A 22731-nucleotide genomic window follows, 5' to 3' on the forward strand; every position below is an offset into this window, starting at 1 on the left:
GAGGTTCAGGGGCACGGGGTTGTATGGCATGGGTGCTCGGCCCTCAGCAGCTGCAGCCTTCACTTGGCTCTGTCACCCTGGGCTGCCGGGACACAAGCCTTTCCATGCTTCTCCCAGTGCTTGACTTGGCACTCCCTGCAGGCAAATGGGCCGGTGAGGATGCCGTGCTATGAGAGGTATGGCAGTGGGACTCAGGGGTCCAAGGTCCTAGGATACCCTCACCTGCTGCAATACCACTCATTCTGGCATCGTGAGCAGCGCTTGGAGGCCTCTGCATTGCAGTAGGCACAGCGGGGCTGCTCTGGAGCCACTGCCTCTAGCACGTCCAGTCTGTAGGTCTCCGCCCACCTGGGAAAAGAGTCAGGAGGACTTGGCTGGACCTGGTGGGTGGGTGGACGGGAGCAGCCCTACCCACATCCATGTCTTCTGCCTCCCTTCTACCCTTTCTGCCAGCTCAGCAGGCCTCACCTTCGTGCCTGCAGCCTCAGTTCCTGCTCCGAGGGGCTGAATACATGCCGCAGCTGATGCTTGGCAATAGCTTGCCACTTGCCTCTGTTCTCTCGCTCTAGCCGCTCCCAGATTTCTGGGATCTGGGGAAGAGAAGTGGAGAGTGGCAGGGAGGAGCTGGTAAAGTGGGCAGTGGTCCTGAACAACTAACTACCTAGTGCCTACCTGTTCCAACACCAGGTCCTTCTTAGGGGGCTGGGCTTCGGTCAAGGCCAGGTGGGCCAGGAAACCCTGCAGGTCTGCCAGGTTGGGCAGCTGGTCGAGCAGTGTGTCTGTGAGGAAGGCCCGAAGCTGCAAGAGTGTCCAGGGGAGGCCAGTGTGAAGCGGTGCTGGTCAGAGGGTCGAGGAACAAAGAGGGCCTGAGCTGGGCTGAGCTGAGGGTGCCAGTGGGACCCATGTCCTACTAGCTGCTGTGTCACCTGAGGCCCAAGGTGTGGAGAGAGGGCTGGGGCTGAGGTGAGTGGGCAAAAATAAACATCAAGGGAGGCATGGGGCAGTGCTGGGGCGGTGGTGACTGGTGCGGGAGGAGTTCCCTACCTTGAGTAGCTGTCCTTTGGCAAAGCTTGTGAGGCAGTAGCGGGCCCGGGCCTCAGGGCTTAGCAGCAGATTGTACAGGGCGATCCACACCTGCCCATCCAACTTGCTCAGCTTTTGCTGCTCCGAGGGGGACACTGTCTGCCAACGGCCGCTCTCAAATTGCTGCAGCTTGCCTGGGGAGAGGAACCAGCATACTGTGTGCAGGCGTTGCATGCTCTGTGAGTGAGCCAGCTGTGCGGGCTAGGGACTGACCACTGTCTGGGCACAGAATGTGCCCATGCTGGGGCGCTGCTCACTTCAGAGCAGGGTGAGTCCTCAGTGGTAGACACACAGGCCCTGCCTGCTGCAGAGTCCAGGTCTAGGCCCACTTTGGGTGAGGCATCCTGGTATTCTCTGTGGTCAAGGGGGCAAAGTTTTCTGCCTGTGTGCAAGCTGCCCACCCCATCAATCCTGGAGGATGTCCTGGAAGCAGTGAACTGGGGCTTAGGCAGGTGGAGGAGGACCTTACCGCCTTCCTGCCGGCTCCAGGGACTGTGCTCCAGCAGTTCCACCAGGAGACAGGGCAGATTGTGGGTGCTGAGCATGCGGCTCAAGGTGCTCAGGGAAAGGCTAGGGACGTGGATGGAGAGGTGAGCTGAGGCTACAGGCCCAGGCTACCAGCCCTCCACTGCAGGCCCCAGCTTAGCAGGACAGCCCACCTGTCCATACAGTCTGTGATGTAGCGTAGCACTGAGAGGGCCTTTAGTGCGATCTCAAATTCCATCAGCTCTGCCTGCTTCTGCAGCTCCTGGGGTGGGGCACATGGTGTTCAAGCTAGGGGAGCCTGGGTCTAGCCCTTGCCAACCCCCGGAAACCTCAGCCCACCTGCATGGGGGTGCCATACTGGGACTCCTCCTCCTCAGGGGGGCCACCATGGCCACTCTGGGCGACCAACAGAGTCAGTTTGCGGTGGCAGTAGTCCACCAGGTCCAAGATGGTGTCCTCTGCTGACTCACACACCTCCTGAGGGGCAGGTGGAGGGGAAACATTCTGCCTCTGATGCCCTTCCCAAACAGACACAACCCCCCTTGCTGCCAGACCCCGGCCTAGGCTAGCCAATGGGCAGGGCTGGTGCCTCACCTTGTGGAAGAATACTGTCTCCAGGAGGTTGATGATGGAGGCCTCATGGTGTAACTGTCAGATAAAGAGGAGGACAGGGCCCTGGGCTGCTGAGAGAGGGATAGGGGCTACCAGCTACTCTCTCTAGTCCAGGGCCCTCTGAAGGGGTGGGAAGGGGTATGAACCGATGGCTCACCACCATGTAAATGGGAAAAGTGTTTGGGGGCTTGAAGTCTTCCAGCCTGCACAGCACAGGGAACACCTTCTGCTTCCACATCTCCACTGCAATCAGCTCCACCACCAGCGTCGGGATCTTTGGGAGGGGAAGGACAGGGATGAGGTGGGCCTACTTAGCCTGGCAACCCTCCCATCTCTGGCTCAGCCCAGCCCAGCCCTCCTCAAACTCCCCTGGGCTCCAGACTCTCCTCTGCTCCATGAATTCCTTCCCGATCTCTCTCCTGCACCTTAGACCTTCATTTCCAGCTGCCTCCCACATCTCTGTGGGGGCATTCCCCAGGCTTCCTATTACTGGCCCTTGCCTTGTCCCCAGGCTGCCATGCTCCCCCTGCACCTGAGCCCTTGTCAGGTCCTCCCCCATTCAAGTGTACCTCTCAGGCCAGCCCTCCTGCTCATTCCCTCTCTCGTCCCTGTCCTTTCACTCATTTTTTTTTTTTTTTTTTTTGCGGCTCGCGGGCCTTTCACTGTTGTGGCCTCTCCCATTGCGGAGCACAGGCTCCGGACGCGCAGGCTCAGCGGCCATGGCTCACGGGCCTAGCCACTCCGCGGCATGTGGGATCTTCCCAAACCGGGGCACGAACCCGTGTCCCCTGCATCGGCAGGCGGACTCTCAACCACTGCGCCACCAGGGAAGCCCTTGGCCTCACTCTTATTCAGGGCCCTTCACAGTGCCCTATTCCTACCTCACACCCCAGTAGGGCGCTCCACCTTTTCCTTGCAGAGGAATCTTTCTGTCAAGTGATATTTCAGGTCATCTACTGGAGCCACCTCCTGGCTCACATTCCAGTTAAGCCAATCCCTGGTTTCTAACTCCCTCTCTCTCATGTTGGGAAGGTTGCCTTCTTCTATGCCAAAGTCCCACCCCACTTTAGTGGGTGCCCCCCTCTAGCCCGACAGTCTATTCAGTAATGCCTTTAGAACTTGGGCCCTCCCCCTACAGCCTAGGCTGTTCTAGGATCCAGGATTATCTCCCTAATCAACTCACATCCTACACCCCACCTGGCATGCCAGGGTCCTGTCCCATAGGGCTGCAAAATCAAATGTGTAACACACTTTTCCTTTTCCTTTGGGGAGGACAGGGGTGCCAGCCAGAGGGAAGTGCAGGCACCCAGGGTGTTCCTGAGGGGTAGACTGGTGGGGATGGGGGGTGGTGAGAAGACAGGAACCCTGCCTGTGACTCCAACCTACCTTCCCATGGGTGACCAGCAGCTCCTGGATGGGCTCGCCCTGGCTGGCCGTGGCATCAAGGATAGCCTGCATGTTCAGCTTCTCGAGATTCTCGTGCTGCTGGTTCCACCTGCCCAGACAGGGTGTGTGTGCATGTGGGTGCACATGTGTGCAGTAGGAGTGGGTGTGGGGGCTGGGTCCTACTGAAGCCTAACCGGGGTCCAAGGTGGCTCAGGACCATATAATCCTGTCTCGGAGAGCTTTACCTCCCCACCGAGGGGCCCCTCCACGCCGGGCAACCCCTCCCCCCAATGTCAAGCCCACACTCCTCCACTCAAGGACTCTGACCCCATGACTCCACCTGACCCCGGATCCAGCTGTCTCACCCTCCGGAGCCCATCTCGCGCAGCTGGAAGCTGCGCAGTCCCCGCACTAGCACGTCAGCCTCCCCCGGCAGCAGCAACTCCAGGTCGCCCATGTCGGCTCAAGGGACAGGAAGCGGGAAGGTGGGGTTCGGCTGACCGCGAGCAGCGGCCTGCGCTGAGATGTGGATGCTGACACGCTTGGGGACCACGGTCTCCTGCGGGCCCGAAGTCTGGGGCCCTACAGTTGTAAAGCGGTTGCGGAGCGTGAGTCCTCGCCGCCATGGAAACGGTTAGCTCAACGCCTGCGCACTGCGGCCTGGGTCCCGCCCCTGCTGGCGGCCCGCGCTGGGTCCCGTCACGCCAGCGTCTGCCTGCTTGCCAGGCTACGGGTAGCAACCCTCCTTAGATTCCTGGAGCTTTCTCCCTCACAACTGGCTGCGGCTCACGGGTCTCCCTGAGTTACAGACTCTTGCGTTCTAGCTTCCTCCTCGGATGGACGTCAAGTCGGCCCGCCCCCCACCAGCTCTCCCTGTAGCTGCTCCCTCTCCGCCCACACGGATGCTCCTCTCCGTGGCCTCCTCGCTCCAGTATTCCTCGCGCGCAGCTCCACCTTGTTGGCTCTACACCCGAAATACTGCGCAGGGCTCACAGCTTCTCTCCATCCTAGGCCAGGCTGCCATCACCTCTCATGAGGTAACTACTGTGGTCTTTTTACTGGACCCATTTCCACCCTTGACCTTCCTGAGTAGCCAGGAGTCTTTTTTTTTTTTTTGGCCACGCCACGTGGCATGTAGGATATTAGCTCCCCGACCAGGGATTGAACCTCGGCCCTCGGCAGTGAGAGCCCTAAGTCCTAACCATTGGACTGCCAGGGAATTCCCACCAGGAGTCTTTTAAAGGTGTATATGAGACATTACTTCCTCACATGAGTGTGAATCTGGCTGCCTCTGGCCCTCAAAATACTATGTCCAAAGCAGCTTACCAGCAACTCTGCAGAATCAGGCTCTTGTCCCCTCTCCTACCTCGGGACTTCATTTCTTCCCCCTCTCCCCCTTGTCTTCTACAATATGTTCCAGCCCCACGGGCTTCCCTTGGCTTCCTCATACATCCTAAAGTGGCTTTTGCGCCTGTTACCTGTCTGGAATACTCTTCCTCCTTCAGAGTTCAATTTAAGTCAGTTCAGCTAGGCCTGCCTTGAGAATCTGATGCAGAGCAGCCTCAGCTCCCATCCCAACTCACTTTTCATCTCAGCTTCCCCATTGATTCTTTCTGGCTATTTATTTCAGTTTATAATTAGCAGGCACTTTTACATGCCCATTGTTGGTTCTGGCCACCAGATGGTGCTCCAGGGCGTCGGACCATGGCTATTTCTTTCACTGCGAGTTCTCTCTGGTGGCTGACTCAGAGGCAGTATTCAATAAAGGCAGGTTGAAATGGATGACTTTATTTATAGAAATGAGGGTTAACTTTGAGACAGTAATGGACTAGTTTGTAGGTCTAGTCCTCATGCACCAGGCAGGGCTTAGGAGGAGAGAATAGCCATAGCTGTGTGCCTGGTCCAGCCCCCACCAGCCTCACTTCCAGCAGATGATGATGTTGGGGTCATTTTCCAGCCGTTCATCCAGCTCTTGGTAGCTCATGCCTGGGTGGTGTGGTGGAGGTGAGGTCAGAAGCCTTGGCCTGGCCACCCTGCCTTGACCCCACCTCAGTGGTCCTGCCTGCCTCTACCTGTCTTGCAGCAGATCTCATCGTAACTGTGGCAGCCTGTGTAAAGCCTGGCAGGGTGGCTCCGCTCCTCCCGAGACACCCGCACGGGATACTTCTGTAGTCGCCGGATGAGGTTCTTCATAAGCCCGAACTGGATCAGCTTCCTGGGGTGAGGGTTAAGGAAGAAAGGGGTGATGCTCTGGCCAGGCCTCCTTCTAGCCAGGCCAGTCTCCCCTCCAGTTTTGTTTCAGTGACCAGACTGGACTTCAAACCCATCACCTCCAGGAAGCCTTCCTGGAGTAGCAGTGCCACATGATTCTGCTCATCAGGAATCTCCTGCTTTCTCTCTGACCCAGGGCTCGGGAGAGACACAGAGAGTGTACCTGCCCTCAGGCAAACCTTCCATGCCCCAGGGGATCCCCCTCTGACCGTTCATCAACGTGCTGCAGCTGTTGGGGGTGGCGGCCAATGAGATCTCTCACAGTAGTGCCAGGGCTCAGGCTGCAGTACAGCTGGAACACATCCCGGAGACTGGCCCTCTTGTGCCCTGTAGGCATCAGGGATCAGCTCTCCAGGTGGCCCTGCCCTCCCTGAGATGGCCTCCCCCAGAGCCTGCTAATACCTTGCTTGGTCACGTAGGATAGACACGCCTCCTGCAGGGACTTGTCATCTACTAGGTCCTGGACCTTGGGCGTTGGGCAGTACACATTGGAGTACTGGAGGGTAGCAGGAGGCACAGGGGCCTGAGTGAGGGGCTTGGAAGTCTGACACAGCCCCAATTGGGCTCAGTCACATGATCCATTCTCCATTTAATCAGACCCCAGACACACCTACCTGGAGGATGGACACCAGTGTCACAACGCCGTAGTACCTGGGGGAGATAGCTGTGCTCAGCTTCTGAGGGCCATGCCTTCCCAGCTCCCACACTCAGGGCCCCTGGGCTCTTCCTGACTGGCGACCCTGTCCTGAGTGTCACTGTTCCCCACTCACAGCAGGTTCTGGATGGCGATGCGCACTAGGTTGAGCTCCACGTCTGCCTCGGCTGAGATCTTCTGGACGTGGCGGAAACCATCAATGTAGGGCAGGATCTGGGCAGGGAAGAGCAGGGTAAGTAGGGGTGGGATGAGGCCAGGGCTGTGGCCAGCCGCAGGTCATGATAGCCAGGGAGGGCTAGCATACCTGTTGTGTGGTGAGGTCCCACTGTGAGTTGAAAAAATCCTCCTTGTCTTTGGTAAAGACAGGCACATCATACTCCTGGGCCACAGGAGGGTCAGGCCGCTGCTCAATGACCTTCAAGTGGATGGTGTTAGACTCATCTGCAGGGAACCCCACCCATATCCTCAGTGCCATCTATTCCAAGAGGCCATCAATTACCATCCAGTCCTCCCAGCCACCCTTGAGGCAGGCAGGTGACTCTGGGTAGGGCCATATTCCCCTTTTATGGAGCAACAGACTGAGGTCCATACAGGGGAAGGAACACACCCAAGGAGCAGAGCTAGAGAGCTCTACTGGCCTCCCCCTCTCCAGCCCCATCACGCACTGGGCCCTGGACATCATCAGCTCAGCTCATGGCTATTTCCTGGCCACCAATTTGTTCACGAGTCTTGTCCTTGACTGGGCTCACCTTCCCCTGACACTTCCCCATCCCTCCTTGACCCCTCTGCTGTCCTTACAGAGGCTGGGCCATACCGATGGGCAGAGTGCACCGGCCTGAGGCATTTAGCTCCTCCAGCAAGATGGTCATGATGGGCACCAACTTCTGTTTGCTCTCCTCCGTGGACACGAAGCTGCTCTCTAGCTGGATGGAGCATGGACAGCATGGTGGGCACACCCCAGGACCCTTGGCTGGCATCCTACTCTGGAAGGTTCCCGGGTCTGGAGGGCTTTGGAGACATGCGAACACCTTCCCTAACTCTGCCTGCCCATCCACCCAAGCCCATCCACCCAAGCCCATCGTGTTGCATACTTCCAGTGTGGTCAGGTAGCCAGCCAGCTTTTTGACGATGGGCTCAAGGGCACAAGTCTTGGCCTGGGCATCACACACGAAGCCTAGGTTGAAGAGCAGGGCATTGCGGCTGTACTTCTTGTGCTCGATGCACACGGGGCAGCCAATCAGTTTCTTCTCCATGGCTGTGCTGGACGAGGGGAACAGATGGGAACAGAGTCAGGCTCCTCTCACCCCCAAGTCTTTCCACTCCTCCTGGGAACCCTCCCAACCCCCCAGCTAGGGCCTCACACAGTGATGAGCTTATTCTGCAGCTCTGGCTTGGTGATGATGTACACCTGGACGGTGTCAAACAGCTCCCGGGAGATGAAGTCCTCGGGGACCTGTGGAAGGGAGTGCCAAGAATCCCCTTAGTGGACCTTATAACTAGGTGGAATACACAGGGTGAGCCCCAAGACCTAATCCCTCTTCTCCAGGGTTTCTCCTCTCTCCCATCCACCCAGGCCCACTCTTTTGTGTTTCCAAACACACATTATGTTCTCACCTACCTCCTGGCTTTTGCATACGCTGTACCCTCCACCTGGCACACTCCTGCCTCACCTAAATTCCGATGCATCCAGGGATACTAGTGGATCACCACTCACACCTCTCGTAGAACCTGGCACCTCCCCTGGGCCCCCACATCCCGATTTCCCACAATCACTGCCTATGTGAATGTTTGTTTGCCTTGCCACACCGGGAGCCTGGGACTGGGTCTGAATATACTCTTGGTTCACGATTTTCCGCGAATGAAGGGGTGGCGTGCCTGCGTGCAGCACGGGGCACTGGGTTCCACCGCTTCCAGGCATCTGGCTGAACTCCCCCGAGCGTCCCTCTACCTTGCCTCCCATGCCCCGCGAGCCCGGATGGCACCTGATAGGTGATCTTCGGTCCCAGCGTGGGGTGGAACTCGCTGAAGAATATGCATTCGATGCGGCAGCTACTGCCCATGGCGCTAGTGGGGCCGGGGTCCGTAGCTGGCGCCACTGTCCCTGGGAGCACCTGTCAGAAACAGCCCGGAGGTTTGGGCTGCCTGGTCAAGCACGCCTGCGCACTGAACACCCGTGAGGCCATCTGCTCAACAGCGCCTGTGCAGCGCGACTCAGCCGTGTGGCTGCGGGGGACTGTCCCAGGAAGTCCCGGATGGATAGGCGTCGCACCCGGAAGTTAAGAGGCTCCGCGACGGAGCGGCAGGGCGCGCGGCAGAGCCCCGAGTAACCCACTTTCTCGGGAGGGAACCACCTCGTCAGGTCGGCGCTGCGGGTGAGGCAGGCGAATCCCTAGCGTGTAGGGGAAGCAGGCCAGCGGCAAGTGGGGAGGCTGTGCGCAAAGGGACTCAGGCCATAATTTCGACGCAACTGGGAACTACAATTCCCGTAGCGCTTCACGCCCTTCCAGCAGGCGCTCCCGCCCGGCGACGGCGTGGTGCACGCTGGGATTTGTAGTCTATTACACGGCCTTGCCTATCTTACCTGGAAGGTGGGCCAGTCAGTGATCAGTGCCAATTCAGATGCGGGTACACGCTGACAGGCCACCAGTCCTCGACTATTCCTGGTGCCTGCCTTAGTACTGTCCCTGCCTACCTTAACTTTTTGGAAGAGAGTGGCATTCCTGCCCCGCAACCCTTGCTCCAGTGAAAGGAGTGGACAGCGGGCATCAGAGACCCTTGCTCACTCTGCTATGCTTTCAGGCTACAGCCGGCCTGGTTGACCATGGCCCTTTCTGTGGAGACCGAGTCGCACATATACCGAGCTCTGCGCACTGCATCTGGGGCTGCTGCCCACATTCTGGCACTGGGCTTCACCATCTTTGTGGCTGTACTTGCCAGGCCTGGCTCCAGTAAGTAGAATTCATAATTGACTTTTGGGAAGGAAAGTGTCACTTTTCCTGGGGAGCAGGGGCAATAGTAAGCCTTGGATCTGACTCCTGGGAAAGGCCTGGTTGGCTGAGGGACATGCTATGCTGGAGGAATAAGTGGGGTGGAATAGATGAGAGTTGGGGCTCTGCCAGCTTGGCCAGGTCCCATAGAGTACCTGGCTTCTCTTGTCTTGGTGCTCCACTTAGCTGCCTCTTGCAAAGTGCAGGGGGAAGGAGGGAGGACTGCCAGAGGAGTGGCAAAGCATGGCTTCTGATCCAGGGAGGGTCCAGGAAGAGATGATAGGTATGGGGTCAGTTTGTTGCAGCAAGAAGGGGCTTGCATTTTGGCAGCACCTCCTTGGGCGATGAGCTACTCATACTCCTCAGCCCGTGGGGATTGGCGTGGCTGGGTTCTTCTTGCTTCAGCTTCACGAGGCTTCCTCTTCTCATTCCAGGTCTCTTCTCCTGGCACCCTGTGCTTATGTCTCTGGCTGTAAGTAGTAGGCCTGTCCAGCTCTTAGGGATGGGAGGGAGCATAGCTATGGGTGGTGGTCTTAGCGCCCTCTAAATGTTAATGAACACTTAATATCTGTTTGGAGTAATGGGATGTGGGGTTAGATGCACTGTATGCTCCAACTCCTGCCTATAGTTTATATCCCACGCTTGAACTAGAGTATTCGAGATGCAGGGCAAATGGATTTGTCTAAGCACAAAATGAGGCTTCGTCCACCTCCAGGCAGGAGGCTTAGAATATGCATTTGGGTATACCTGTGTCCCTTTTCACCTTAATTTATAGTGATGCACCTAATTTTCCTGAAACAGTGCACCCATGTGGCCAACTCTTGCCAAGAAATTGTATCCAGTCCTGTGTCAGAAAAACAAAGCTTGTGAATCATTTATAACTGCCACATCTCAAACCTTGTGTTTGCTGGGTAGCACAGCAGAGATGACATTTCAGAATAGCAGCTAGAAGCAGTGTGGAGAGGTACCTCCTGCTGGTTACTCAGAGCAGATGTTCTGTCCCAGATGGAATTCTCCACTCTTGTGCCACCAAATAGATACTCATTAGTGGGGAGAGAATGAAGCGGAATCTGCCCACACTAGCTGGCAGCTTAGGTTATATCTAAAGCTTTCTTCCCTTCTGCTGGGCAGCACTCTCATTTAGTGTCCCATCCCTGTCTCCCCAGTTCTCTTTCCTGATGACCGAGGCACTGCTGGTGTTCTCTCCTGAGAGTTCGCTGCTGCGCTCCCTCTCGCGGAAGGGCCGAGCACGCTGCCACTGGGTTCTGCAGCTGCTAGCCCTGCTGTGTGCACTGCTGGGCCTGGGCCTTGTCATCCTTCACAAGGAACAGCTTGGCAAAGCCCACCTGGCCACGTGGCATGGGCGGGCAGGGCTGCTAGCTGTGCTGTGGGCAGGGCTGCAGTGCTCAGGTGGGGTGGGGCTGCTCTACCCCAAATTGCTGCCTCGATGGCCCCTGGCCAAGCTCAAGCTGTACCATGCCACTTCTGGGTTGGTGGGCTACCTTCTGGGTAGTGCCAGCCTCTTGTTGGGCATGTGCTCACTCTGGTTCACTGCCACAGTCACTGGTGGGGTCTGGTACCTGGCTGTGCTATGCCCTGTCGTTACCAGCTTGGTCATTATGAACCAGGTGAGCAACGCCTACCTGTACCGCAAGAGGATCCAGCCATGAGCTTTTCCCAGAACTAGGGGAAGCCTGGATTTGCCCCTCAGTGTGGTAGCCGGGGCTGAGACCTCCTGGACTCTCTCAGTTGACTCGGTCACGGGACACCTCAGGCCCTGGTGCGGTCACGGGTAGCCGGAGTCCTTTGTGTGACACTATTACTTGCTCCTCATGCTGGAGTACCTCTCCTTTCCTTCTTTTTCTGCCATCCCAGAGGAGTTTATGGATCATGTGTCTGGATGAAGTTGGGTTTCAAGACTGCCCCCTGCCCACAGCAACTCAACTTGTGCTGGTATGTCCAGAAATGAGATAAGAGAAAAAAGTAAAATAAAATTTTAAAAGAGACTGAAGGGACTTTCCCGGTGGTCTGGTGGTTAAGACTCCGCACTTCCAATGCAGGGGGCGTGGGTTTGATCCCACGTGCCGTGAGGCGCGGCCAAATATATATATATATATTAAGACTGAAAAGACTGGATGGGAGGAACAGTCCAAAGCTGGGGATAGTTCTTGCTAATGCCATCAGCATGAAAAAATGGGCAGCTGGGCAAGATGGGGACCCGTCCCTGGCTGCTCACTGAGGGGCTAAAGCTCTCTTGGCACACTAGCCCCCCGGATCTGGCTAAGCACCCCATGCCACTCAGGGCCCTAGCAGGCCCGAGGGCTGTAGCTGTGAATGGTGCGGCTGTGTGTATTTCAGTCTCCCAGCTGCTCATATGTTGGAGTTTCTAGACTGTGGTGGTCAAATCTGGGCAATGACAGGATGGGAACTGGGGATGGGCTGCCTCCCTAGATGCCAGGCCCTGAGCACTCTGTCTTGGAGGTGAGTCATGGATAAGAACAACTCCTTATGATAGAGAGGCGCTTAATTATCAGGTCCTCCAGGCAGGGCCTCCTTCACCAGGTAGTGCAGGGAGGCAGAAAGTAAGTAAGAGCCTGAGGTGACAGCTCTGGGAAGACTGCTTGACAGTGGGCATGTGGTGGTGAGGCAAGGGGGAGTGTGATGGGGGGAAGGGGATGAGGGCAATGGGCTTTTTATCCAGCTGGAGTAGCTTTGGTGACCAAGCCCTTGAACCTAGAGTTAAGTCCCTGTCTAACTCTGCAGTTGAGCATGATGAGGGGGCTGCACAAGGTGGTCTAACAGAGCCCAGGAGCCATACCTCAAAGAACTGCTTTATTGATACTGCGAGGCTGGGCTTGGCTGCCCACTCAAGTGGTCCTGTAGAAAATACCTGGGAGCTGTGACTGTTCTGGCCCAGAAGCAGCTATGGCCACAGCAGAGGGAATCAGAAATCTTGACATGAATGTAGTCTCTTTGTGGGCGGGCAGGGATGTACAGCCCTGCACTGGCTCCTGCACTGGCTGGACCCCCAGAATGTTTTTGGCAAATCCTTGCCTTGGCTCAGGGCTCTCGGCAACCAGTATCAGGTGTGAGGGTTGGCTTAGGAGCCATGGCACCAGTGCCCCTGCAGCCACTTGCTTGAGGCTGCTTGCTGAGGTACAGTCTTACCTCAGATGGCCTGGGCTGGCTGTGCTTCAGAGGCCCCATGCCTGGCATAGTGGTTGTCTGGAGTTGGAACCAGGTAGCAAGAATCCTGGGTAGTGTTGGCGAGAAATAGCAGAAGTCTGTGGCAACCCCCAGCAGGCCTTCTTCCCTCTCCTCAGAGCAGTCAGTGCCCTGGAGTAGCTGAGAGTGTGTCAAGGGGGGCTTGGGAGAAGAGGTGCTACACTCAAGGTGGTCTAGAGTTACAGCTTCGGGGGAGCTGCCTCAAAGGTGATCAGGCTGGATTCTGGGACAGGCCCCTTCCCTGGGAGCGTGGGGGCCTTGTCTGACGGCAGGGGGCTATCCACCTTGGCCCCAGCCTCCTCTTCATCGTCTTCCATGCTGGGCCAGACGGACTGGTCCTCCACTCGCTTCAACCGCTCGTTGAGGGCCTTCAGAGCCAGTTGCCTGGGGCCAGAGGAAAGATGACAGGTCACTCAGGATATGAACTTGGCTCATGCCCTGCACTCTCTCCCCCAGGAAACTGACATGCCGTACTGCTCACACTCCTCTCTCAGAACCCTATGGGTTCTCCTTCCCCATACAGGGCCCAGGGCTCCACAGGGATTGGATTAGGGCACACTCTGCCATCAGAATGAGGACCCAAAGGCTGTAGGGCCTTCCTTCCATAGCTGGGGCACCTCCAGGCTGAGAAGGCCAGCTGGGTGCCTGCCAGCCTGCCCACAGGCCAGCCCCAGGAATGGTTCTGAGGATGGTGCCTAAGGTTGGGCAAAGCTGGTGTCCCTGGGCAGACAGGTGGAAGGGCAAGTCCCTGGACATGTGAGTTTCTGCTAGGCACTGGCATCACATTCAAGGCATTACTTCTCCCCCCTCTCCTTGTTAGGAGTATTTTGAGCCTCCTGGCAAGGGTCTGTGGGGAAGTTTGGAACTCAAGCACCTGCCTTGGCTCTCAGCCTGGGAAGCAGGGCCAACCTGGGTCAGCTCACCCCTCCTAACTGACTCTAATATTCTCCTTCCAAGAAGAATCTCCAAACCCACCAGGACCTGTGTTAGAGCAGGAACACACAGCGTCCTAGCAGAAGGAGAGGAAGGAGAAACAATCCATGTGGGTAGGGCACAGGCCAGAGCCTACTGGTTTCACTGGGCAGACCCCTGGAGACCCCACTCTGCGGGGAGGTGGGAAAGTTCGCTAGAAGAAAGTATATACGTGCACTTGGGACCCTGCCCACCAGGAGTTGGGATGCCCATGCTGCCAGGTAACACTTCTACTAGTGGTCACTGTGGACCCCTGATGCCTCCAAGTCTGTGCCACCAGCATGGGGGACCTGTATAGCCTTCCATGTTCCAGCAGAAAACCAAAATCTCCACCATGCCAGGGAACGTGACGAGAGGGACAACAACAACATAGGCACAGAAAGCCCCAGCACACTTCCACCTTGTCCTCCAGCCTGGCACCATGGCAACTTGGCACACACAGGATGCTGCGACCCAGGCTCCCATTCTGGAGACTGCCTTGTCAATTCTGTTTAAAGCCTGCCAAGGTAGAGAGATGGTGGCATGCTAATCACTCCCTCACAAGGGTCAAAGGTAGGAACCCCTGCCTCCCACTATCACTAGCTCTTTGGGTCAGGGAATGGCATGCAGCAAGATGTCAAACTGGTTGGTGGAGTAACCCCCATCCCCAAGCAAGGTAACAACCACAAGACTATGCCAAGAACCCACTTCCTGACACCCCCCACCCCAATCTGCCTCCACCTGTCCATTTTCTTGGGGCTGCATAGAGGTTTTTCGAATGTTCAGCCAACCCTAACAATCCCAGATCTCCACTGGGGGAGGGGCCACCACTGTGGCCTGGGATCACCTGAACAGCTCTGAGGACAGCTCAGTTTCTACCAGGCCCAGCCCTCCTGACCGCATCGCCTCCACTGGATAAGGTTAATAGAGACCTCGGTCTTTAGGATTCATCAGCCACAGAGACAAAAACTGTAGAGCCCACAATTAAGCTCTGCAGCATGCCGTGTGTACTTTTCAACACCTGCCACCTTGGACCATAGTAATCTGTGGCCTTCCCCAGCTGGAAACTCCTTCAAGAAAGGGGTGTGGCCCACACTCCACAGCCCCAGTGGAGAGTAGGCACAGGGACAACTCCAGCTGAATTCATAAAGCTGCCTGCTAAGAACTCATTACACAGGTGAGCAAAAACAGAAGGCTTTGACAAATGCAGACAGTATGAACAGAGCCTGCTCTAAATTTCACTACTCAAGTAACTGCATCAAAAAAAACACTCAAAAATAATGTTGAGGGAGCTTCTGGTGGCGCAGTGGTTACGAATCCGCCTGCCAATGCAGGGGACACGGGTTCGATCCCTGGCCAGGGAGGATCCCACATGCTGTGGAGCAACTAAGCCCGTGCGCCACAACTACTGAGCCTGTGCTCTAGAGCCCACGAGCCACAACTACTGAAGCCCATGCGCCTAGAGCCTGTGCTCTGTAACAAGAGAAGCCCGCGCACTGCAATGAAGAGTAGCCCCCGCTCGCCGCAGCTACAGAAAGCCCGCGCAAAGCAATGAAGACCCGACGCAGCCAAAAATAATAAATAAAATTAAAAAAAAAAAAAAGAATAATGTTGGAAACAGAGCTGTGACCACTCTGGTAAGTCCACAGACCTGGGAGAGACAGAAAGAGATGGATTAAAAAAGATCTGTCCTGCCCTGGCCAAGGTGCATTCAGTGAATAATTCAGTTGGGGTTCCTGATGGTGCAGATGGCTTGGTTTACAGATAATGAAAAGGTTGTCTCCACTTCCTGGTGTGGTCAGCAGGCTCCCTCGGTGGGTCATGTGGCTGTCCCCTGGGTTTGGTGACACATGCCTGCCAGAGTAGGCGAGGGTGGTGGGGGTGAGGGGGTGTGTCTAAGTCTAGTTATACCCCAGGCTTCCCTCTCAATAAATAAGCGGCAGAGAAGCACAACATCTGAATTAAGGCTCAGGAAGAGGGTGTAGTCCAGCGTTTGGAAACTAGGGTGGCCCAGACCATCTCTTAAGGATCCCATGTTTCCTTCTCTGTCCCTCTCTCACAGGGGAAGAAGGACCAGCAGGTTGTTTCTGGCTCCCACAGGACCAGTGTCTAGGATTTGGAGATTCTGAGACAAGGCCAGGGTTACGTGTACCTGGCTCTCCATTTGCCCCTCACACAGCTTAAAAGGAAGCAGGGCATTTCTTGAAACTTAAGCGGCCTGAGTGGTGAGAAAGGCCACTTTTACTCCCTAATTTTGGAAAGCACTTCCTGCAGCCCAGACACTTAAATGCTGAGCTCCAGGCCACAAGCTGGCTTTTCTCTTTCTGAATCCGCCCCAACATCTGACTGTAGGCTGCCAGCCTACATACAGCAAGCACCTCAACAGATGGAATGTGACTTGATTAATAATACTATCCTAGCTCGACAAGGTTTTGTAAGATTCCACAGTACCTTCTCCGCTCTGCGTCTTGAGGGTCTGTGCCTGGGAGGCTGATGGTGATGGAGGATGGGGCACCCACATCATAGCGCTTCACTGTCTTCTGGCATATCTTTACCTTCACCAGGAGGCCATGCACCAAGTTCGCCAACAGCCCCACCACAGGCTGCAGGATCTCAGGGAAGAAGGTGGCAAAGGCAAAGTGGTCGGCCATGTCGCCTCGGCCTCGGCTATGGCGCTGGTAGAAGCGAAGATACACCCAACTGGAGATCAGCCCAAAGCCATAGGAGGCCAGCGCTGGGCTCTGGAGCAGTGTGGCCAGCCGCAGCAGCAGCAGCAGCCCCAAAAGCAGCATGGGCACCACACTGACACGCACCTGAGGCACTCGCAGGACCACACAGTCCCCCATGGTTTGCTTGAGTGCCACCAGGACACCACCTAGGAAGCCCAGGGCGCCGTGGATGCGGACAGTGAAAAGGTACACCAAGTTGAAGGAAGCCATGTAGGTGAGGAGGTAGGCGAAGGCCCCCAGTAGCCCCACAGACACGTTCACCACTGAGAAGAAGATGAGCAGCTCCAAGGCCCCCCAGAGGGGCTCCAGCAAACGTCCAGCCACCACCACTGTGGCCAGGCTGATGGCCACATCCCACACATGCTGTTCCATCAGCCCATGGGTGGCCAGGGTCCAGATCCAGAAGTTGGGTGGAAAGAGGTAGCCTGGGGTGACCGCCAGGCAGCCCGTGTCCACGGCGAAGGACAGCAGGTAGAGGAATAGTACCGCAGCGCACAGAGCCTTCACCACCACGCTGGCGCTGGACAGGATGGCCCCCAAGTGTTGGCGGGCGCCCGGTAGGGCGCGCTGCATCTTCCTGGCGGGCGTCGGCCTTAGGAAAGGGTTTAGTGGGCTAGGGGCCTCCCCGGGGCCTCGTCCCAGTCCGGCCCCGACGGGAGGCCCGGGTCCGACCTAGTCACTGGCCTATGGCCCCGGTGAAAGGTCCACTTCCGGTCGGGTCGACTCCGGTCCCAAAGGGCAGAGCCGGGCCTGGTCGCGGGGCCAGGGCCTAGGCCCCTCGCCGGGGATCTGAGGGAAGACCCTGGGCAGCTTAGGCACGCCTAACTGCCTGCTCTGTGTGGCCACCGCGCCGACCGGAATGGCGGTGATCTCAGGGCTCGATCTTCTCCATCCACTCTGGGGCCCTACGGTCGACGCGGGACTGGAGGCTGGTTCTGGGTCGGAGTCAAGTCTGGTCAGCTCCGCCTCGGCCTCGGCTTCGACCGTACCTCCTCCCTTCTCAGGCGCCGACAAACAGCGGCGCTGCGCCTGCGCGCTCGGAGAGGCTGCAGGACGCCCTCTGAACGTCGGCCTTACGGTTCCGCGGCATGCTGGGACATGGAGTCCTCGGCCGGAGCCGGGACCAGCGGATATCAGGGTTCTGGGTAGAACAACAAGTCCCAGGAGGCTGTGCGCCGGAAGAGGAGCGTGTGCTTGGGAGTTGTAGTTCTCAGGACCGTTTCCGTCGGTTCTCCAGAGGTGGGGGAGGGTGAACGGGCATCGCTAACCTCTGGAGAGCAGCGGGTACCAGCGGCAGCACAGCTGCAGGCCACGCGCGTGCTGAATTTCCCGGAAGGATTGGCTCAGTGTGTGCCTGTTTATCTGAGTGGGTGTGTCCTAGTGGGCAGGTGTGCAGGTAGGAATGTTGGATGGTCCAGGGGGCGCGAACTCCTGGAACTTCCGCGGTCTGGTGTGTGCCTGACCCAGGTTGGAATTCTTGCTCTGCGTTTTGGTGGCTGTGTGACAATGGCCAAATTCCCGAACTTTGTTGAAACCCAGTTTCATGGACAGTAAAATGGGGATGATGACAGGACCTACCGTGAGGATCCAAGGGGACTGGCGTGTACAATGCCAGTCCACCCTGGGTGCTCAGTGAGTGTGTTGCCCAGGCTGCCCTTGTTACAAATGAGGTGGAGCCCATACCGGAACTCGGATCTCCAGCCCCCAAAGGGGTGAGACTGGACTTCTCTTAGTGACTCTCTTCCTCACCACAGTCAATCGCTGATCCTGATGAAGAGAGGTCTCTCCACAAACTTGGGTCAGGCTGGCCTTGGGTCTCCACCTCACTGCAACGGTGGCTTCAGGTAGGTTGTGTCCTGTGCAAAACTGATTTTTGTTTTTTGTATATTGAGTTTTTTTTTTAATATGCATATAATTAAAATAAATATATGACAAAGTACATTTATAAAGTGCAGAATCCCTTCCTTTCCGCCACTGATCTCAGTACAACTGCCGACGTGTGCACAGCCTTCCAGATCACAAAAGGTGTTGCTTTCCTTTACCTTTGGGCTCTGGGTTCCTGCTGCATGTCACCCCAGGGTAGGGTTGCCAGATATAGCAAATCAAAATACAGGGCGCTCAATTAGCATTTCAGTTAAACAATGAATAATTTTTTCAGTATAAGCATGTCTTCAATTTTTAGCATAGTTATGTCCCATGCAATGTTGGGAACATACTGAAGAATATTCATTGATTATCTGAAATTCCAAATTTGATTGGATGTTCTGTATTTTACATGGCAGGTCTACCCCAGGACCTCTGGGGCTGTTGCGGAGCATGGGAGCTGCCTCAGGGGTTGCTAGTTAGGCTTTGCTCTGTGGCCAACCCTTACAGAGGGTGAGGAAAGGTGTCTTCACTAAGACCTGGAATGCCCTCTTTTATTTATTTAGCATCCAAGGTCCCCAAGCCACAGGCCACCTCATTTCCAAAACCTTTGCTGGTTTCTTGCATCTGGGAGAAAGGATTTCTCCTAAGTCTCAATTTGCTCATCTGCGGTATGGAGATAAACTAATATCCATACTCTAATGTGTGGTAAGTACTCAGCACAGGGTGAGTGCATAGTGTGGAGTGTGTACTGTAAGAGAGCAAGTGTCAGTAGTACTGGGAAATCTCTGCACTGGTGGTTATAAGTCTTTCCCGTTGAAAAGAAACTCGAAGGTCACACAGAATAGGATTGACTATTAAGAGAGTTGGGATTAAAATGAACAAGGGTGTAGGGCTTGCCAGAGGGAGGCCCGAGATTTGCTGAAATGGACTCAGAGCTGTGTTCCAGCGTGAGCAGCAGTGGCCACTGACAGCACCAGGCCTCCTCTGGGCTGGGAAGGAGCAGCCATCATGCTTGTGGGTGGGCCAGACCTTGGCCTCCTCTGGACAGCAGCACTGGCCCTCAAGCACGAAGTCATGGACTTGGGCCAGGTAGTCACTCTTTGCTCCACCTGGAGGACCTGCGTATGCCCTGGTAGTCTGATCCTATTGGCTAGAAGCCTGCATCTCATCTCCATCTTCTTTCCTCCACAGTCTTGGCCTTGAGCCTCTGGGAGACTTTTTTTTTTAAAGACAGTTTTTCCTGGAGGCTTTTGATAAGATTATACAAGACAAAGGATGTCAAGGATCTAGCACTTAGGAGGCCTGGGAAGCGTCATGCCCTCCACCCACCAGAGACCTGGATTGCTATGGCCTTCACTCCCAATTAAGTGGTAAGTGGGGCTCTGAGGTCATGGCCACCTGTCTTCAAGCCACCCAGTCCTCACTCCAGGGCAGAGACAGTGTATGGGAACCATTTGAAGTGAAAATATGAACATTATTTAATAACTGATCTTTTGTAATAAACCATTTGAAAATATTTTACAAGGAATCACACACACAATATTTTACAAAGTTTCTTGACTTTTTTGTCGCTGTTGTTTTTCTGACTTGTCTGTACAAAATAGAACAACCAAAAAAAAAGGGCAGATAAAAGGAAATGGCCCCCCAGTCCCCCACAGATCCCCCGAGCCCAAGGTGAGGGGACAGCCAGGTCGGGTGGGTGATGAGAAGGATCAGACCCAGCTGGGGGTTTGACAACTACCTGATGGGGATTGCTTTGTCTGCTTTTCTGTTTTTTAAACTTAAAATATATATTAATTTATCTGTATATGTTTCTTTCTTTATTTTTATATTCTCCATTGAGCACCTGACTACACTACAGTTACACACACGCCCCTGCAAGACATGGCTGGCATCTAGGCTGGGTGTACAGCATGGGTGCCCACCCTGGCACCAGCAGTGGGCATGGACCATACACACACACTGAGAAAGCGACAAGCAACGTGACATTAATTAACGGAGCCATTAATTAATGTATCACCCTCCCCCCCTCCTCCCAGTCCATCTGAGCCCTATGGCCATATCCCCCTGCCCTCAGTCCCCCAATGGCCCCCAGGCTGGGATGCCTTTGCAAGAAATGACCAGAATGAATGGTGTGAAGAGATGTTCCCAGGCCCAGCCTGTGTATGTGCACAGTGTGTATATGTATGTGCAAGTGTGTGTTCAGCAGGGAGGAGCAGTTTGGCCAGGGAGTGTGTGAGTGGGAAAGAGACAGGCCTGAGTGTATAAGGGGCAGATTGGGGGTGGGATGACCCAGCTAGGAGTAATCAAGTCACCCCCGCTAAGGCAAAGGGTGATGCCTGGTGAGAGTTCCTCTGCTGAGGGGTGCAGGCAGTGGCATGTGGTCCCACTGGGGGCCTGACACTAGTGAGAAATGGTTACAATGAGCACCTGGCAGGGTCAGGGGCAATAAGGGGACACTGGCGGCTAGGTCAGGACAGAGGGGTCTTCACCCTTTGCCCCAGCATTTGGCACTGTTTGACATTCAGCTTTAGAGATGGGGGACCAGCTGGGTTACAGGTCACATTAGAGGCGGACGGTGAGCAGGAGATGGAGTGTGCACATGCCAACCTCCCACCAACCCCTCACCCCGTATAAGGCTTTGTGAGCCCCCACCCTCACCCCACCCCAGGGTGTGTGTGTCTGTGCACGTCTGTGTTTGTGTGTGTGCCCTCCTGGGTATGTTGGAGTCCAGTTTCTGCCCTCAGGGCTCCAGGTATGTATGGGGTTGAGTCTTAGCCGGTGTCACTGTCACTGTCCTGCCACCTGCCGGGCTTGGGGAGGGACAGGTGGCTGTAGGCCTGAGAGAGGCAGGAGCTCATTGGGGGCTGCCCCAGGACCTCTCTCCTGCCAGGACTTAAGCTGGGATGCACAGGCCTCAAACTGCCCATCTCAATTTCCTCCATTATTCCCAGATTTAGTCCTGGGTGTAGCAGAAGGGCCAGGTTAGAGGAGTCCAACTGGGGCAAGACCTCGGTCTTCCACACAAAGGGAGCCTCGGGGCAGGGCGGGCTGTGGAGGCCTGGTTTGGCACCAGTACTGTGGCCTCCCTGGCCCAGCCCTCCGGGGTGGGTGAGTCCAGTGGGAATGAGGGGTCTGGGGACACTCTGACAGTTCAGCAGCCAGACGTGGCTCGGGGGCCAAAGACCTGCGGCGCCTTCCTTCGGGACCCCCCCTCCCCCCAAGGCGCAGATTCTCGGGGCCAGACGCACTCAGGTCCTTCAGTGAGGGAGGGGGGCGAGGCTCTAAGGTGGGAAGTGTGGGGCGAGGGAGCAGGGGAGCGGCGGGGAGGCCTGGTGGGGGGAGGGGCACTCAGAGGCGGCGAGAAGGGTGGGCGTGGACTTGAGGCTGCGGCCGGGGAGGCAGGCTCAGGAGGAGTAGCAGCTGCAGGGACACCAAGACGCCCAACGACGGTGGGAAAGAGGCTCCGCGGCCGCAGTCTGAGGTATCTTCCTGTGGAAAGAGACAAGGAGCAGCCGGTCTGCCCGGGCTGGGCGGGCAGCGGGTGCGCAGGGCCGCACTAGCCCTGGGGCAGGGGAGCTGCAGGTCAAGGCCGCCGCCCCCCTCCTCACCGTGGCGTTGTAGTCGAAGCAGATGTGTGGGCCTCTCCGGTATCGCGGTCTCTGCACCAGTTCACACTGCTCCGGGCCGTCCGCTGGGCATGGGTGGGGAGTCAAGGGGGCGGCGGCACGGAGGGAACGCGCTGGGCGGGAGGGGCCGGGGAGCAGCGCGGGAAGGATACAGTGTGTCTCCTTCTGCAGCAGCCGGCCAGCCTCACACTGGCTGCACAGCGGCTTCTCTGCCACCACGAAGAGAAGGTTGGTGTGGGTGAGTCTCTGTGCGTGGAAGAGCCTGGAGGCAGCACAGAAAGGCGGGGCGCTGAGGTTCGCCCCACCCCGCCGCCCCTCCCCTCCCCTCCCCTCCCCTCCCCTCCCCTCCCCTCCCCTCCCCTCCCTTCCCCGCTGCAGCCCCGGCCCGGCCCGGCCCCGCCCCTCTGGCCTGCTCAGCGCGCGCACCTGGAGCAGTTTCCGCAGTCGATGATGGCGTTGTAGGAGGCGTTCACCGAACCGAAGTAGTACTGGGTCTGTTTCATGACGCAGCTGCTCTCGCGCACCTCGGGGTTCCCCTCGGCCTCCGCGGGGTCTGCGAGGGTCCAGAGCCCCTCAGCTGCACCCCTACACCCTGAGCCTCGCTCAGCCGTAAGCCCCGCCCTCCCTTTGGAGTAGGTCTCAGATTGGGGAGGGGCTTTGAGGAGGGACCTCCAAAGCCCTACCTACCTGCCTGGAACCAGCTGTGGTAGATGAGACCATAGAGAAGTTGCTGGAACAAAGACCTGCAGGGCATGGGTCACCGAGTGGGAGTGGTCAGCGAGGCCAGTACCGTGCCCCATTTCTTTCCAGCCCTCCTGCCCAGGGAGCACCCTCCCTCTCCCATTTCCCCT

At 56.6% G+C, this 22731-nt stretch overlaps 5 protein-coding genes across 9 annotated transcripts in view; 1 reads left to right on the top strand and 4 right to left on the bottom strand.

The window, feature by feature from the left end:
- Positions 1 to 59: 59 nt before the first annotated feature.
- Positions 60 to 4024, bottom strand: ZMYND10 (zinc finger MYND-type containing 10; the record flags this gene model as incomplete). Its single annotated transcript, XM_082664783.1, has 12 exons — positions 60 to 135; positions 223 to 348; positions 469 to 590; positions 673 to 798; positions 1045 to 1217; positions 1553 to 1653; positions 1743 to 1831; positions 1909 to 2046; positions 2164 to 2217; positions 2339 to 2455; positions 3568 to 3676; positions 3933 to 4024. 12 exons carry the CDS (start codon positions 4022 to 4024, stop codon positions 60 to 62), a joined length of 1323 nt encoding a protein of 440 aa, XP_082520909.1.
- A 1316-nt stretch (positions 4025 to 5340) lies between these two features.
- NPRL2 (NPR2 like, GATOR1 complex subunit) lies at positions 5341 to 8671 on the bottom strand. Its single transcript, XM_082663214.1, has 11 exons — positions 8476 to 8671; positions 7855 to 7946; positions 7585 to 7753; positions 7308 to 7416; positions 6798 to 6934; positions 6609 to 6706; positions 6453 to 6489; positions 6241 to 6334; positions 6048 to 6165; positions 5640 to 5782; positions 5341 to 5553 (listed from the first exon to the last, which is right to left on the bottom strand). The coding sequence occupies exons 1-11, from the start codon at positions 8551 to 8553 to the stop codon at positions 5486 to 5488; spliced, it is 1143 nt and encodes a 380-aa protein (XP_082519340.1). The 5' UTR covers positions 8554 to 8671; the 3' UTR covers positions 5341 to 5485.
- Positions 8672 to 8750: 79 nt separating this feature from the next.
- On the top strand, positions 8751 to 11484 carry CYB561D2 (cytochrome b561 family member D2). Of its 2 annotated transcripts, none has more exons than XM_082663215.1 (4): positions 8751 to 8865; positions 9293 to 9441; positions 9915 to 9952; positions 10647 to 11484. In XM_082663215.1, exons 2-4 carry the CDS (start codon positions 9315 to 9317, stop codon positions 11148 to 11150), a joined length of 669 nt encoding a protein of 222 aa, XP_082519341.1. In that variant the 5' UTR covers positions 8751 to 8865; positions 9293 to 9314; the 3' UTR covers positions 11151 to 11484. The 2 variants fall into 2 exon arrangements, with proteins under 2 accessions (XP_082519341.1, XP_082519342.1); XM_082663216.1 differs by having other exon boundaries at positions 8770 to 8852.
- An 822-nt stretch (positions 11485 to 12306) lies between these two features.
- Positions 12307 to 17383, bottom strand: TMEM115 (transmembrane protein 115). Its single transcript, XM_082663597.1, has 2 exons — positions 16108 to 17383; positions 12307 to 13089 (listed from the first exon to the last, which is right to left on the bottom strand). Exons 1-2 carry the CDS (start codon positions 16956 to 16958, stop codon positions 12885 to 12887), a joined length of 1056 nt encoding a protein of 351 aa, XP_082519723.1. The 5' UTR covers positions 16959 to 17383; the 3' UTR covers positions 12307 to 12884.
- A 4219-nt stretch (positions 17384 to 21602) lies between these two features.
- The window catches only part of CACNA2D2 (calcium voltage-gated channel auxiliary subunit alpha2delta 2), a gene marked incomplete at both ends in the record, with an annotated part of 136977 nt that continues 135848 nt past the window's right edge, over positions 21603 to 22731 (bottom strand). For 3 of the 4 annotated variants that reach the window (XM_082663790.1, XM_082663789.1, XM_082663791.1), the window contains 5 exons: positions 21603 to 21743; positions 21863 to 21945; positions 22033 to 22142; positions 22307 to 22433; positions 22568 to 22623. In XM_082663790.1, coding sequence (XP_082519916.1) covers positions 21603 to 21743; positions 21863 to 21945; positions 22033 to 22142; positions 22307 to 22433; positions 22568 to 22623 — 517 coding nt within the window. Of the gene's footprint in view, positions 22143 to 22306; positions 22434 to 22567; positions 22624 to 22731 lie in introns of all 4 variants that reach the window. The other variant, XM_082663788.1, reaches the window with a different exon arrangement.

The sequence above is a fragment of the Grampus griseus genome (genome assembly GCF_964374135.1).
Source record: "Grampus griseus genome assembly, chromosome: 10".
Taxonomy (NCBI): Eukaryota; Metazoa; Chordata; class Mammalia; order Artiodactyla; family Delphinidae; genus Grampus; species Grampus griseus.